Source organism: Palaemon carinicauda, chromosome 1, assembly GCF_036898095.1.
Source record: "Palaemon carinicauda isolate YSFRI2023 chromosome 1, ASM3689809v2, whole genome shotgun sequence".
Lineage (NCBI taxonomy): Eukaryota > Metazoa > Arthropoda > Malacostraca > Decapoda > Palaemonidae > Palaemon > Palaemon carinicauda.
The window spans coordinates 143,767,678-143,785,526 of NC_090725.1; the positions used below are offsets into that span (position 1 = coordinate 143,767,678).

A 17,849-nucleotide genomic window follows, 5' to 3' on the forward strand; every position below is an offset into this window, starting at 1 on the left:
GAGAACTACCACTATTTATTCAGTCATTTCATTTGCATAGTTTTTCAAGTGAGAGTGGGGGAAACTCTATCAGAGAGTAAGTGTCAGGAAGAAGGAGTTCCTCAGGGGAGTGTGCTGAGTGTAACCCTGTTTGCACTAGCAATTAATGGGATATCCTCAGCCATTCCCCGGGATGTTCTCTCAACATTATTTGTGGATGATCTCTCCATATCATTTGCTGGAGCTAGAATGGCAATAGTTGAGAGAAAACTACAACTCTCTATTGACAAAAGTATCCAATGGGCCGATATGAATGGATTTAAGTTCCCGACAAGTAAAACTACCATTGTACATTTCTGTCGTATCCCAGGAGCACTTCCAGACCTGGATATATACATTAAAGGTCAACGGTTCCCATGTGTAGGCGAAGCTAAATTTTTAGGTTTGATATTTGATTGTAGACTTACATGGGTTTCTCATCTAAAAGCATTAAAAGCTAAATGTGTTGAGGCTCTGAATCTTTTAAAAGTATTGTTCCTTACATCATGGGGGCAGACCGCAATAATATTTTTAAATTATACAAGGCCTTGATTTTTTCCAAAATTAGCTATGGATGTGAATTATAGTCCTCAGCCACCCCAAGCCGATTAAAGATATTAGATTCAATACATCATGCTGGTATTAGATTGTCCACAGGAGCATTTAGAACCTCACCTATCCCAAGTCTCCCTGTTGATGCTGGAGAGTTACCTTTAGACCTTTACCGAATGTCTTCCATTATTCGGTATTGGTTTAGATTGCAAAGACTCCCTAATTCTTTAGCCTTTCAGACTGCAAGCCTTGTAAGGCACCCAACATACTCTGAGTTTTACCGAAAATCTCCTCAACCTTATGGCTTTCGGGTGAAACAATTATTAAACAGTCTGGATATAATTAGAAGCAAGGTACTTCCATTCAAGGTATCATCAACGCCTTCATGGAAATTACCAGAGATATCTTTTTGTAAATACTTTATTAGAGTTAAGAAGAATATAATTGACCTAGAAGCCAGGTCTCTTTTATGGAACATGTTGAAGAACATAGAGGATCGACTTTTATATATACTGATGGCTCCAAATCTGATGTTGGCGTTGGATTTGGAGTACATAGTAATGGTTTTAATTGTAGAGGTGCACTTCCTCTAACAGCTTCCATATTTACTGCCGAACTGTATGGCTTATTAAACGCTATTGTGGAAATAGCGTTGGAGAAAGAGGGTAATTTTACAATTTTTAGTGATGCAAGGAGTGTCTTTCAAGCTTTAGAAGTTTTTAATTCTAATAACCCTGTAGTTCTAAAGATTTTAGAATGGCTTTTTATTATTGGACAGAGAGGTATAATGGTTTGATTTTGTTGGGTTCCAGCATATGTAGGTGTGTCTGGGAATGAGAAGGCAGATTCACTGGAAAGAATGCTGCATCCGAGTTGTTGCCAAGAAGGTATCCCATTCCGTGTAATGATTTCCTACCTAACATCAAGAAATTGTTTTGCAATAAATGGCAACAGCAATGGGATAGTCTAGATGGCAATAAAATGAGAGATGTAACAAATGTTATATCTCCTTGGAGGTATAACATGATGCCCCGAAAATGGGAGACGTCTCTTTGTCGTCTCCGTATTGGTCACTCTCGGTTGACATACGAGTTTCTGCTGAAGGGCCATCACCAACTGTATTGTGACGACTGTTTAGTACCTCTAACAGAGAGGCATTTGTTGACCGAATGCCCCAATTATAATAACTTAAGGAATAGATGTTTGTTTGAGGCTCGAGGTGAGGGTGGCAGGTTCATCCTTGCCAAGATTCTTGGACATGATGTGTCCTGCTATGCAAGTGACATTTTTAGATTTATTTCAGAAGCAGGTCTTTTGAAAGCTATTTAACTTTTATATTGACATTCAACTTTTATGGTTTTAATTGAATATTCTTTTATTTTTTTTTTTATATATAAACTATATGATATCAGCGTCAATGACCTTAGATGCCAGGAGGCCTGAAAACTTTAAATCAATCAATCATCCGGATTTATTGTAGTACTCGAGGTACTTGGGAACTGAGGGGCTCCATGAGCCCAACAGGAGATGGTGGGGGAAAGAGGCAGGAACAGCTCCCGTCACGGAAGAGGTAGTCGTCACCGTAGACAGGGAGGCCGATGTCGTAGTGGGGGCTGAAGTGGTAGACACCACTGAATCCTTGGTGATCCCCAAACTTGCATCATCCACCTCCGGCAGGTAAGAGTCATCCACTGTAGGGAGGGGCTCCTCATCAGACTTCACCGTGGAAAGGAGAGCCGATTCCTCACCAGGGGAGAGAGAGGAGACCGTACACATCCTCTCAGAGTCTAGGCTCATCGCACCCAATGCTTCGTCAACCTGTAGCTGGACCGTTGGGAGGGGTTTGGACTTGAAGTAGCCCAGAACCGAATCTGGTGCCGCATTGGGGAAGAGGATATCCTTCCAATCGTGAGAGGGGAGGTAAGGGGCCTTCGGATCTGAGTTCTTCTTGGACCCTCTTACCCAGGTGCGAAGGGACCACTGGAAGAACACGCGTTCGTCATCGGAGGTATCCTTTGAGACCCATCCGGAGTGAAGTAGGTCCTTACAACATTGCAATCCTAAAGATCCCAGTACGAGACTGGACCCTTCATCCTCCGACACTTCGCCTGTGTGCGGCAAGTATCGGACAGCAAGGATGCCTCATGGTCCTGGCACAAATCTGCACTCTACAGTGCATCTCCGTTGTAGACACCGCGTGTAAGGAGAAAAAAGTTTAAATGAGAATTGATTACTCTAACAGTCACCAAAAGGTGAAAGAAATGGGTTAGTAACATTCTATGCTGACAATTGAGGGAATAGTAATCCCCAAATTGTGTGTAAATGTGGTAGGTGAGAAAGGAGGAGATAAAGTACAAAATGTCCATTCCCCTTATTAAATGACATTAGATTGGAATAAATAGCCTCCTTAGAGTTGGTTGCTATAGGGCCAAAGAAGGGGGGGGGGTTTGCTCATGGAAAGAACCGTCACTCTTATATCTCGGCAGAGAAATAGCCAATTAGAAGGCAACGGTAGCGTTAACTTAATAGTTTAAGCAATCAACGCATCTGTTGATGAGCAATAGTCTATAGCAACCCGGGGGCTATAATTACAGGTTGATAACCTCACTTAGGGAAGACCTGGGATTGGGAACTAGCCTATAGAGTTATCACCCATCTATCCAATCCACACCTTCAGAGGGAAATGGGCAAAGTGATTAAAAACCAATAACCATATGTAGTGGTTATTTCCATGCCGGGGCCTAGAAGACCTTTCGTAAAAGGGGTTCCCATGCCAAGCATGCATAAAGAAGCCTCAAAAGTTGAAGGAGTGAGGCCTTCATGTTGATCTGTAGTTGAATTCACATACAGTCAGTAGAGAACCCACCTTAGGTTAGGTAGCGGCATTGCCGGAAGTACCGGCAGCGCCAGGGGGGGCAATGGCATTGCCGCCAGCGTCCTATGTGCCCTAAGGCACTGGTACAGACATCCACTCCCATAGATTAGTACTAGCCCCGCCGTCAGTAACGGCAATGCCGTCATGGGCAATGGCGCCTAGGGGCGGCTGAGATAACCGGCAAGTATATCCGCAGAAAACACCTTGCCATAGGTGAAGGCAGTGTCGCCAGTGGCACCACTGCCTTAAGTAGTGACGTATCGCCGGTACAGGTGCTATTGGAGAGGATAGTGTGCCAATAGGTGGCGGCAAAGCCATTAGGTACCGGCACTGCCGTCAGTCTGACATCTTACCCTCTCAGGGAGAAGCATGCTGGCGGCCATGGAGAGTCAGATCCCAGAGGGTACCAACCCCCACGATCAACAAATTCAAATACACAGCAGCATAATGATAAAATTCATGCAGCGTCAGTCCCGGAAAGGCTAGGATATAAAAGAGAGGTGACGGCATTGTGTAGCTATACCATGCACCATATGAGTATTCCCCAAACAATTCACAGAACAGAGGCGGCGGCAAGGATATCAGGCTCAGAAAGAAATCTGGGTTCAATCCGAGGGTTATCCCAACAAGTGAGAGTCTCTAGACAGAGACACTCTAGGCCGCCACACCCTGAATCCCAGGAAAGGATAGAAAGTCTCTAAAATAAAAGCCATGCCGTCAGAGACGGCGAAGCCAGTATAAAATAAATATAGGATGCCGCAGGTCGATTGAGAAATCTCGGAGGCTAGGAGATAACGGCAGTGCAGGTAAGTCGGCGCACCGACAAGTTGGGATCACCCTTCGCAAAGGGGGACTCCAATGGACTGTGGAGTCCTAGCATGAAAGATCACGAGTGAATGCAACATGGCGGACCAACGGATTCGCCAGCGCAGGCTAGGCTAAGCCTTATAGGTCGAAAAAACGGGGGGATTGAAAGCAGGCGGGCATAGGGGCTCATTAACTAGTATAATCGAGTTTTAAAACCTTCTAAGGATAAAATGGCCACTGCCAACAAGTCCAGTAAGAAAGACCTGATCGCCATCGGTGAACCCGTCTCCAACTAAAACTTTGCCACTCTCTAAGGTAGGCTAGCCGGGACTGACACGCGCTAAAACTTAATTTAGATTAATGCATGGTAAATGTATTCACAAAACAGAGTCCAAGGCTTTGCAATGCTAAAAATAAGGCGAGCTAACGTGATACTAGTGAAATAAGACTAAGTGAACATGAAATAAGAGGGTGGTCGGGTACGCGACATGGCGCCCTATGGCTGGCTGGACTCTGAGTGCATGGCTCTCTCATTGCCTAATACTGTAAAGCTAAATAACCACTCCCCGAGGGGATCTAAGACAGTGAAAGCTAATTCAAACTGTAAAAGAAGAGGATACTCAACTTAGACGACGAAGAGGAAGCAATCATGCGTGGAAATACTCCAAAAAGAGCTGATATAAGCGCACTCGAAAAAACTACGCTCTAAGTAGGACGCTGCGATAGAAAGGAATGGCGTCATCAGTGACGAACAGTACCATGAGGGGAGAGGATATGTAACGGCTCCTCACCTATCCTTCTCCCTAGTTTCCTAGACTGGGTTAATTCTATTAGGGGTGCAGATATCTATGGTTATCTACGGATACATCCCTGATTATACACGATGTCTTAGGATAGTCGTTCCAGGGGTTAGAACCCTGTGATACCTGACGGTAATTCTCTTGTAATATTACTCGCAGAAATATTATACAGTAGAAGCTGCCGGAAGGACCTTCCATCAGGACGACATGGCTTGAGGCCAAAAAGATATATAAATGAGCAGACAAAAAAATACAGTGAATATAACCTAAAGAAACTAGCAAAAGCTTATTTACAATACCATTGAGATAAGAAGAAAACTGATGGAATCTGAGAAAATTATGATGTTACAGTATATGGGATACCAACTTGTATATCTTTCCCTTAGTTTTTTGAAGAATAGGTAAAAAATAGATACCCTGGTCAGAAATGGATTGCAGAAGGGAACGGATGCGCATTTATTATTATTATTATTATTACTATCCAAGCTATAACCCTAGTTGGAAAAGCAAGATGCTATAAGCCCAGGGGCTCCAATAGGGAAAAATATCCCAGTGAGGAAAGGAAATAATGAAATGAATAAATAAATGAAGAGAACAAATTAACAATAAATCATTCTAAAAAAGTAACTACGTCAAAACAGATATGTCATATATAAACTATTAACAACGTCAAAAACAAATATGTCATATATAAACTATAAAAAGACTCATATCCGCCTGGTCAGCAAAAAAGCATTTGCTCCAACTTTGAACTTTTGAAGTTCTACTGATTCAACTACCCAATTAGGAAGATCATTCCACAACTTGGTAACAGCTGGAATAAAACTTCTAGAGTACTGCGTAGTATTGAGCCTCATGATGGAGATGGCCTGGCTATTAGAATTAACTGCCTGCCTAGTATTACGAACAGGATAGAATTGTCCAGGGAGATCTGAATGTAAAGGATGGTCAGAGTTATGAAAAATCTTATGCAACATGCATAATGAACTAATTGAACGACGGTGCCAGAGATTAATATCTAGATCAGGAATAAGAAATTTAATAGACCGTAAGTTTCTGTCCAACAAATTAAGATGAGAATCAGCAGCTGAAGACCAGACAGGAGAACAATACTGAAAACAAGGTAGAATGAAAGAATTAAAACACTTCTTCAGAATAGATTGATCACCAAAAATCTTAGAAGACTTTCTCAATAAGCCAATTTTTTGTGCAATTGAAGAAGACACAGACCTTATATGTTTCTCAAAAGTAAATTTGCTGTCGAGAATCACACCTAAAATTTTGAAAGTCATACAAATTTAAAGAAACATTATCAATACTGAGATCCGGATGTTGAGGAGCCACCGTCCTTGACCTACTTACAATCATACTTTGAGTTTTGCTAGGATTCAACTTCATACCCCATAATTTGCACCATGCACTAATTTTAGCTAAATCTCTGTTAAGGGATTCACCAACCCCAGATCTACCTTCAGGGGATGGAATTGATGCAAAGAGAGTAGCATCATCTGCATATGCAACAAGTTTGTTTTCTAGGCCAAACCACATGTCATGTGTATATAGTATGAAAAGTAATGGGCCAAGAACACTACCCTGTGGAACCCCGGATATCACATTCCTATACTCACTATGGTGCCCGTCAACAACAACTCTTTGAGATCTATTACTTAAAAAATCAATAAAATAATTTGTAAATGTAAGAAAAAATATGTCCTAGAAATAAGGCAAATTGTTTTCATCAAAAAAGTATTTGAAACAGGAAACATAAATGTTCTCCTTGCCAAAAATAAAAAAAATTTAATTTCTGAATTTCAGAGGAGAGGTTGAGATTCTTGCTCCTTCAAAGATTTTTGTTGTAAAATCTTTTGTTTTTATTGTAATTACATGGTGTTTCTTTTTCAGGGAAAACCAGAGTGTTTGCAAGGGCTTGTGTTTGTGTCAACAGGAGTTTTAGAGAGCTTAGACCGTGAAGAAGTATCAGAACTCATTAAGAAGTATGGTGGTAAAGTTACCACATCTATAAGCCGTAATACATCTTATTTGATTGTAGGCAGTGAAGCTGGGGAAAGCAAATTGAAAAAGGTAAGTTTGTTTCATCTCAGTGATATAAGTTTAGCAAAATGTCAGATATGACTTAATCAGAAAAATATAAAATCAGATGACTAAATTACAAAGGCTTTCTATGAATAAATGTCAAAACCCTTATGTAATACAGTCGGGCCTCGTTAATCACAGTTTCTTGCTTCACGGTTTCGGTTTTTTTTTTTTTTTGCGGGCGAGGAGAAGAAAAAAAATTTCTTTGTGATGATTGTATACCTAACATTAAAAATTTGATATCTAATAGCTGGCAACATCATTGGGATGGCCAAGAACAATACAATGCCTATTGAATAAAGTTCCCACAAAATTGCGATAAAATTCAAGCTGGGCGATGATTTCAAATAGCCCGTGCTCTTTTACACTGGAAGCGCTGTGCGCCACTACCTACCTACCTGTTTGAAATAAACTGGATTTTGATTAAACTGGTGTTTCACTTAACTGTATCTAATAATAATGCATGACATATTCACATTTTAGTATCGTATTTATTTAAAAAACATTGCGAATTATAATCTCATGCAGTGTTTACATTAAAATCAGCTGATCAAATCTGCGTAGTCCGACGTCAACTTATACAGTAGTCACTTTCACTATATTATCCCTACTGATATGACCCTTCATTTTCACAGAATTACTTCGCTGATTTAACCTATTAAGCATATTAGATTGATATCACCTTTACATTATTATTGTCCTTCACTTATTTTATCTTTAATCTTTTTCCCAATTCCTTCCTAAATCCCTTTCGGACATTTACTTTGCCCTCCCACACACATCTACAACGTATCATTCCAACTCTTTTGATTCTCTATTTTTTGCGATTTCATTCATCTTCTCTTTTCTAGCATTCATTCATCATTTTCCTCCTATTAATCATTCTAAACCCTTTCTTATCCCTTATTCCTCATACAGTGAACCCTCGTTTATCGCGGTAGATAGGTTCCAAACCCGGCCGCGATAGCTGAAAATCCGCGAAGTAGGGACACCATATTTACGTATTTATTTAACATGTATATTCAGACTTTTAAAACCTTCCCTTTACGTAGTACTGTTAACAAACTACCCTTTAATGTACAGAACACTTAATGCATGTACTACAGTACCCTAAACTAAAACAGGCACAAATATTAAAGGCGATTTTATATCATGCCTTTCCTAAACACGCCAAAAAGCACGATAAAAAATGACAACCCATGTTTTGTTTACGTTTATCTCTGATCATAACGAAGAAACAGACTCATTTACACATCTGTGTATAGGTTAGTTTTTGCATCGACAGCAATCTTACCAAGTATTGATTATATGTTGACTTTGTTATTACCAATGTTCTACTTAATTTTTCTTAGAACTTCCAAATAAATTAAATGAATGCCATTTATATAGTTTTTCTTTATGACGCTGCCTGAAACGGAAACCTTCCATTTGTTTACGCTCCATCTTCGATCATAATAAACAAACGAACGCATTAAACATACATGCTCAAAGTGATAACTAATGATATAACAAACATTTAGTAAATATTATGTTATTACAAATATTTTACTTATCGTATCCATATAAATTCCTAAATTCGTAGCAAAGCTGGAAACCTTTTTTTTCCTTATGCGTTTAATCCACAATAGCAAACTGCCGCTTAGGACAGAATGATAATTTACGATAATTTTAAACTGTTACGAAAGATAATTGTTCTTTTCATATCCAAAATACTTTTCCTAACTTCAGTACCAAAATACTTTTCCTAACTTCAGTTATAAGTCAACTTGTACCCACCTCACCATATGCAAAAAAGGTAAAAGAAGAAGAAAGTACTAGGCTATTTTAAAGTCATCGAAAAATTAAGTTACCGCTATTACGTTCGATGGGGGAGAGAGAGAGAGAGAGAGAGAGAGAGAGAGAGAGAGAGAGAGAGAGAGAGAGATATATATGGTTTTAAATGCTTATGTAATATCAACTGTATAGATGGTTTGAATAAGTTAAGAAATGGTGTACAGCAAACAATTCTTTGTTAATGTATTCGTACCGCGCATATTCTTGAGAGCGGAAGCTAGACATCAGCTGATGTGATCAAAGCCAAAAGTAAAACAAAAAGAAGTCAAAAATACTCGATTTTTAAAACACACCCAAAATTTAAAAACATAAGTACATGTTTTAATATAGCGCAATTGACTATTTAAAGAGTAAAAGTTTTCTGGAATAGAATGGTGTTTCCTAAAAAATAGTAGTTTGCTGACAAAATCGGATACCGTATTTTAAGCTATGATTGAAATGGATGTATACACAGTATAATTTTTTTCGTTTTGTATTTAATTGACACGAAGAAAACCGATTTTGGTTTCTTCATCTATTTGTAATTATTGTATAACACGAGAGAGAGAGAGAGAGAGAGAGAGAGAGAGAGAGAGAGTCGGCTGTTGTAACCGAATGCCGTGTTTTTGTTTCCTGTACCTCCTGAAGCGAGGAATTGATAGCCACAACTAACAATATTCATGTTAATTTCATTCTTAAACTCAAGTTGCCATATGTGAGCTAAGGTTTTATTTCTTACAGAGAGAGAGAGAGAGAGAGAGAGAGAGAGAGAGAGAGAGAGTTGTTTTAAATGTAACAAACAAAAAGATATGATAGGTTATAACACATTGGTGCTCATGTAATATCAACTGTATAGATGGTTTGAATAAGTTAAGAAATGGTATAAACAATACTTCGTACGCGCATATTCTTGAGACCGGCAGCTAAACGTCAGCTGATCTGGTCACAGCCAAAAGTAAAACAAAAAGAAGTCAACAATACTCGATTTTTAAAACACACCCGAAATTTAAAAACATAAGTACACGCTTTCTTAATGTGCAATTAACTATTTAAAGAGTAGCAATTTTCTAGAATAAAATGATGTTTCCCCAAAAAATAGTGGTTTGCTGATGAAATCGGATGCCATATTTAATGAAAAAAGTCCGCGAAGTCTTGAATCCGCGATGGTCGAACCGCGAAGTAGCGAGGGCTCACTGTATTCCCATTCCTATTTTTCATTCCATCTCGCATTTCCCAAATTCATTGTTGTTCCAACACAGAGACTTACCTCGAACTACTTTCTTAGGAGTTACCTGTAATCTCCTCTCATCCGACCAGAGTTTTGTGTAGTATACCCTACCTCCGTTTTCTATGGAGGACTAACCCAGTAGAAAGGAGAACGTTCCCTGAGGGTAGACCTGAGCTAGGTCGGCGTTAGCTTGGGTCTCGCTAGTCAGTAAGTTCTCTGGTCACGTCGTGATACCATCACGCCGCTCTCATTCTCTTACGACCCTTTGTGTCCCGACTCGTGTGTCCCACGTGGTTACCGCGTGGTATCTCTGTGCTTTTCCCTTGTGTTCTCGCGTGTTCACTACCTTTCCTTGTGTTTCCCAAGTGAATTCCTTGTTTATTCCCTTCGTGCCTGTGTCTTGTGGTTGTGTGCGATGGAGCAGATCCGCCGTTGTCCTGGGCCTAGAGCCGGAAAGTCGTGTGGAGCGTTCCTTTCCAAACCAGAAGTGGACCCTCATTCCGTTTGCTCTTCCTGTAGAGGCAGAGTGTGCTCGCCGTCGGATACGTGCGATGAGTGTGTTAACTGGAATGAGATCCAGTGGGTGCGTTATGGCACGAAAAAGAAGAAGTCATCGAAACGTTCGCCCAGGAAGTCTAGCATCTCTTCGCCGTTACCGTCGCCAAGTGGACGGTCCGACGGGGCTTCTGTCTCTTCTTTCCCTACCCAGAGTAGGGGACGAGGTAAGTCCGTTGCGGGGAAAGTGCCGAGGGCCCTTCCCCAGGAGTCTAATGTATATGATGTGGGGGTTGCTGGGCCTTCTCAGGCTAGTGGGGAGCCTGATAGTGCTGTGTCTGGGGGTTCTGGAGACTCTGCCCTTGTGCTTGGGGGGCACGTCTCCTCCGACGACCCCATGTGGAGTAGTAACGCTGTGCCTGTCTCTTCGCCCGCTTCGTGGGCCTGTGTTTCAGGTACTTCAGCGGCTGGTAGCGCCCAGGAGAAGTTAGACTCTACGGTAAGTGAGCCCTTCGGGTGGAGGCTCCCTAAAACGCCAGGTAGGTCCCCAATGCGGATGGAAGAGGGCCTGGATACCTGGTTCCCAAGTGTAGTGCCACCGACCTCCTTTCCAGCTCCTCTGACGGCGGTTCCGGATTCTTCCTATCGTCGGGTTCTTCGGATGGAGGTTCTTCGATCTCTTCAGAAGGTGAAGCGAGGAGGAGGCGCCGACGGCAGAGGGAGCGGTCCGGGAGCGGGCGATCCCGCTCAAGGTCCCACTCGAGATACAGTAGAAAACGATCCAGGTCACCACGGAGGAAGTACAGGAAGAGTAGGTCCTCCGATGGTGAATGGATCTTCGTTCCCCGTAGGAGTGATTTTCAACGTTCCCCTGGCCGACGGTCCAGGAATTATTCGCCACGAAGGCCATCGTCCAGCCGCAAATAGGACCCTCGCAGGGAGCAATGCGAGAAGGCCTCTTCAGGCAGGCGTAAGACCGCGAAGCTCCCGGCTCACCCCGCCCAGCGTGGGGAACCGTGCTTTCGTACGGGCAGCCTGGTCGGGTCAGCACAGCTGGCTCGGCCCTTGGACTCAAAGGAACGGTTTCCTCCGTCAGGTCAGCCCACGGGAACCGCGTCCTCGTCCTCCAAAGAGATTGTACGGACGGTAGTTCTCGCCGACACGGCGATTCCCGTCCCGACACCCGACCCTGGTGCGGAGGTTCCCGTCGGGGCAGACCGCTACCACCGCAGGGGAGTGCCTGTTGATCCAGAGCCAAAGCGCCCGGTAGGAGTGCCCGGTGACCCGGCTCCCCGGGATCAGGCAGAAGGTACTGCTGACGGCAGAGAAGGTTCCCCGACCGAGGACTCGGCGTATCGGAAAGTAATAGGCCTGATACGAAGGCATCATCGTATTGAGGAACCTGTTCCAACCGACGAGGACTTCTGGAGGTTCAGCCTGAGTCGGTTGATGGAGGCACCCGTGCAGCAGAAAACCTCCCTGGCCTTGCCTGTGGCCAGGGATCTAGTCCTGGGATGGGCTCACTTGGATAAGGTTGTGGCGGGCAATGCCGAGGCTCCCAAGACACAGAGCTCCTCGAAGTTACTACAGGGACTCGGGTCCCAGAGTAAGTTTTATGTGCCAGAAGGGCAGCGACCGGGAGCCTGCAAGGTAGAACCTTCCCTCGAAGTTCTGGGACAGGGTGCCCCAGAAGACAGAGCCTCTTCGGCCCCGATTTGCTTTTCGCAGTCGGAGGCGGCGATGATAGAGGAAATGTCAAAAGACTTAGTGCACGTCGCCTCTTGGTTGGACTGGTGGGCCTCCACGCTGGTAGGGGTACAGGCCACCTATGACTTGACGGACCCGGACCAACAAAACCTACTGAAGGAGCTTATCATCTCCGGGGGCAAGACTCTGAAGTTCCTAACATATCAGTCCCTTGCCCTATCAGCGAACTGGGTACTGCGCAAGAGGGATACTATCTTGGCGAAGCTTTCCCGGAAGATCCCGTACAGAGAGGCGAGGGCTATGAGGAGCCTTCCTGTGTGGGGTGACTCCTTGTTTCCCTTAAAACAGCTGGAGGAGATAATGGAGAAGGTAGCTGAACGGAAGGAAGTGGGCACTCCCAGACCTCAACCAGTAAGGAGGCCCGCCTACAAGAGGTCAACATCAGATGGGCCCTCTACTTCTCAGGCCCCTCCTAGCCTGACGAGGAGAGACGCCCCATCTTCCTCTTGGGCTTCGGCACCACAGCCCCCCCGTAGAGTAGCTCCAGCGGCGTCGGCCTCTTTTAGAACGGCTTATTCAGCTTCCAGGAGAGGACGTTCAGGCCGCTCCTCCAGGAGGAGATAGTGGGAGGCCCCCTACTCTTGCCCAAGCCTCAGGTTGGGGGATGCCTCAGACGATATTGGCAAGCATGGAGGGCTCACGGAGCGGAGCCCTGGACAGTATCCGTACTGAAAGAAGGGTACAGGCTCCCGTTCTTAACGGAACCTCCACCTTTGATTCCGGCCAGCCTGACGGAGTGGCTGGCACCCAAGGACCCGTTGAAGAGGGCGGCCCTTCAAGAAGAAGTGTCCACAATGTTGGAGAAGGGTGCCATGGAAGAGGTCCTACATCCGGGGCCGGGTTTCTACAGCCGACTATTTCTGGTAGAAAAGGCGACGGGGGGATGGAGACCGGTGATAGACCTGTCAGCTCTCAACAAGTTTGTATCAAGACGGATTTCAAAATGGATACTCCGAAGTCGGTCTTGCAGTCCTAGAGGGAAAAAGACTATATGATGACCATAGACCTCAAGGACGCATACTTTCAAATCCCGGTCCATCCCTCAAGCCGAAAGTTTCTACGGGTGAAGTGGGGTGCCCAGATCCTGCAATTAAAGACCCTCTGCTACGGTTTGTCAACAGCTCCTCAGGTATTCATGAGAGTCTTCACGACAGTTTCGGTGTGGGCTCACGAGCGGGGTATTCGCCTCATCCAGTACCGGGACGACTGGTTGCTCCTTTCCTCCTCAGAGGACGTATTGAGGGAGCAAGGTGTAAAGCTACTTCAATTTTGCAAGGATCTGGGTATCATGATCAACCCAGAAAAATCGAACCTGTCGCCCTCCACCAGGATGACCTACTTGGGGATGACACTGGATTCCCGACTAGTGAAGGCCTTTCCGTCAGAGGAACGTGTGAACAACCTAATAAAGATCCTTCTGCCTTTCCTTTCGGGGCAACCCAGGAGAGCCAAGGACTGGCAAAGGCTAATAGGTCATCTGGTGTCATTGGAGAAACTGGTTCCCCAAGGGAGGATCAGGCTCAGGAGTATCCAATGGAACCTGAAGGGTTGCTGGAACCAACTGGACTCACCCCAAAAATTAATCCCAGTTCTGCCAGACACAATACCCTCCCTGGAGTGGTGGCAGTGCCGGTCGAATACGCTCAAGGGGATGCCCTTCGCGACCGAGCCTCCCGAGATGCTCCTATTCACAGACGCCTCCAACGAGGGATGGGGAGCACATCTCCTTAACGAGACGGCGAGAGGAACCGGGACGGACGTGGAGAAAGGCCTACACATCAATGTCCTGGAGTTGAAGGCAGTCCAAAAAGCTTGTCTGCAGTTCATCGAACTTCTAAGGGGAAACACTGTGGCGTTGATGTGCGACAACGCCACAGTAGTCGCGTACATAAAGAAGCAAGGAGGCCTCAAGTCAAAGGAGATGTGCGATCTCGCCCTAGAGATCCTGGATTGGGCAGAGTCGAACCAGATAGTAATATCGGCAAGGTTCATCCCAGGAATGAAGAACGTCCTAGCCGACGGTCTCAGCAGGATGGGACAGATAGTGGGAACAGAGTGGTCCCTCTTCCCAGAAGTAGCCAGGCTCATCATTCAAAGATAGGGGTCCCCAGTGATGGACCTCTTTGCAACCAGGCTGAACGCACAACTCCCCGTGTTTTGTTCTCCTGTCCCAGACCCAAAGGCGGCCTTGGAAGATGCCTTTCAGTACAAATGGGACAACCTCGACGTGTACGCTTTTCCCCCCTTCACGTTGATCAGGCAAGTGCTCAACAGAGTAAGGGCTGCCCGAAACTTAAGGATGACTTTGGTAGCGCCCTGGTGGCCGGAGAGAGAGTGGTTCGCGGATCTAAAAGACCTGGCATGCCTTCCTCCATGGCCACTTCCCGACAGGCCAGATCTTCTACAACAACCACACTTTCTCAGGTTCCACAACAACCCGCAGTCTCTACGCCTTCACGCCTGGAGACTATCGAGCGACTCCTGAGGAAGGAAGGATATTCGTCAGGAACTGCAGAAAAGATGTCGCGTTATCTGAGACGATCTTCGGCAGCGGTCTACCAAGCTAAATGGGCCGCTTTTACGAAGTGGTGTGCTTCAAAGAACATCAAGCCCCTCAAAGCCTCGGTCCCAGATATCGCAGATTTTCTAGTACATCTCAGAGACGAGGTGGGGATGTCAATTCCAGCTATAAAAGGAGTACGTGCAGCCTTGGGTCAAGTCTTCCTGCTGAAGGGCATCGACCTGGGCTCCTCTAGACACATCTCTATGCTTATCAGGAGCTTTGAACAAGCCTGCCCTCCTCCACCCGTTAGGGTGCCTCAGTGGGACTTGGCTAGGGTTCTGAAGATGTTAAGTAGTCCCCCGTTCGAACCGCTGAAAGATATTGTAGACAGGGATCTCACTCTCAAGACGGTCTTTTTGTTGTCCTTGGCCTCTGCGAAAAGAGTAGGAGAGATCCATGGGCTGTCTTACGACGTCTCTCATTCGAAGGGGTGGAGAGAAATCTCCCTCAAGTTCGTCCCTTCTTTCGTGGCAAAAACCCAGAATCCGGCAGTCTGGGATCTTAAGTTCGAGGGATTCTCAATGCCAGCCATTCCTAAGACTGGGAATCCAGAGGATTTGAGGTTGTGCTCCATCCGTGCCGTTAGGAAGTACCTTGAGAGGACTGCACATCTTCGGCCGGGTATCAAAAGTCTTTTCGTCTCCACGGGTGTTACGAAGAAGCAGGTATCGAAGAATACCATCTCCTTTTGGTTGAGATAAGTTATTGCCAGGGCCTATAATGAGGAGGGACTGACCCTGCCAGGTACTCCTAGGCCACTTGACATTAGAGGCCTAAGCACTTCTTTAGCCTTTGAGAAGAACATGGCAGTGGGCCAGATCCTTCGGGCGGGCACCTGGTCGAACCAGTCGACCTTCACTGCCCATTATCTCAAGGATTACTCAAGGAGGTCTTTGGACGGGTTTTCCATTGGTACAATCATCTCCGCGCTCCAAGCGATTTAACGGTGAAGCCCCAGGTGCAATCGTGGATAGCAAAACCAGGAGACACAGGTTCGTTTCTTTTCACCCTAATCCCCGTTTTCCTATCCCTACCGGAGATAACCACACATATATAACCAATGAAAACACGTCTCTGCAACTTCGTCACTGGACTCAGCATCAGGAAATATTTTAAAGGGTGAGTACTTAGACACTAACGTGAGCTCTTTGTGTAGTTGCCCTACCTTTCCTTTTCCGGTTTGTTTTATATAACCTAGTTCATATCTAGGTTACTTGACGTCCACTTAGCTGGGTCTGAAGGTCAGGAAGACACTCCCACCTCCTAAAGTGTAAGTCTCCTAAGAAAGTAGTTCGAAGTAAGTCTCTGTGTTGGAACAAATAAAACATTTTAAGTAATTTTTATTTTTCCTAACATACTTACCGAGAACTACTTTCGGGTAATGGCCTTCCTCCCTTCCCCGAGTGCCTTTCTGCCCTTGCAGGGACTTTTTGCACCATCCGAGGAACTTACTGACTAGCGAGACCCAAGCTAACGCCGACCTAGCTCAGGTCTACCCTCAGGGCACGTTCTCCTTTCTCCTGGGTTAGTCCTCCATAGAAAATGGAGGTAGGGTATACTACACAAAACTCTGGTCGGTTGAGAGGAGATTACAGGTAACTCCTAAGAAAGTAGTTCTCGGTAAGTATGTTAGGAAAAATAAAAATTACTTAAAATTTTTGATATTTTGCTAATTTATTTTAAGTATCGTAAATTTGGTTGAGGGAATGTGCAGGGAGAAGGAACTTGTCTATCACCTCCCCCCACCTCCTGTCTCGTGTCTATGGCTCCCTTTGTCACATTGTTTCGTCCTTCTCTCTCCCTGTTTTCCCCAGTGTTTCTCTTAATTCTATCCAATAATAATCCATATAAAATTCATATTTTAATATTGTATTTATAATTAAAAACATTGCAAATTTTAATCTTATGCATTGTTTACATTCAAATCAGCTGATCGACCCTGCCTAAACTGTCGTCAACCTCAATTTTCTGATCAAATAACACTCTTATTATTAAGGCATGCTACTGAAGGATATTTTATAATTACTAAAAGAAACAAATATTACTTTATCTATCATTTTCTAATTTGCATATTAGTTGATACAGAACAGTAAGGGGATGATGACGACTCGGGATACTTTACCTTAGCACAATACTGTACTGTAACCTTACTGTGTTCAGTACATAGTGTACTTGTGTGCATATGTACTCTACACTGTACATATGATTATAAAGTGTTGTAGAAACCAAATTAAAACAATAGTAGGAGGTATTTGCTGTGTTAATCATCAGCTCTGGCACCTACTCGGGGCAAGGGACAGTAACTTTTTAGGTTAGGAGTTAGCCCACTCTAGTGTAGTATTTATTCTAAAAAATTCTCTTTCGGCCCCAGTGTCTGTAACCTAACTATTGCAAAGAACGAGGCTTTACTGTAATCTGAAATACTAATTTTAAAGAAAAGGTAAAATTAAATTCAGTACAGTACGCTAATGTAATGCACTTCAGACATCCCTCATCATATCACAGTTCGCTCCTTCAATACATTGTAGATTTAAAAATGTATGTAAATCTATATTGCAGACTCCTTTGTATATCACTGCTGCCTGAAGGCATATAAATTTCATATTTTTCATATTTTAATTATTTTTTTTTTTATAAATGGTCAATTTTAGGCCTAAAGATTAATAAAGTAAATTACACCACTATTGCATTTGCTCAAGTAATACATGTGAACTCGCACATTGTGCAAGAACCAAATTTACACCCATAAAAAAGGATTTTATCATGTATCTCGTATATGCTGCGAGTTCTTTTTTTGAAACCGAATCATAATAAACTAACCTCTTCTCCACCTCTTTA

The 17,849-nt window shown here is 44.1% G+C and overlaps 1 protein-coding gene across 1 annotated transcript in view; it reads left to right on the top strand.

Moving 5' to 3' along the window:
* The window catches only part of Gnf1 (germ line transcription factor 1), a 315,450-nt gene that overhangs the window by 139,845 nt on the left and 157,756 nt on the right, over nt 1-17,849 (top strand). The window contains exon 5 of the mRNA XM_068385704.1: nt 6,955-7,134. Within this exon, the coding sequence (XP_068241805.1) occupies nt 6,955-7,134 (180 nt within the window). The remainder of the gene's footprint in view (nt 1-6,954; nt 7,135-17,849) is intronic.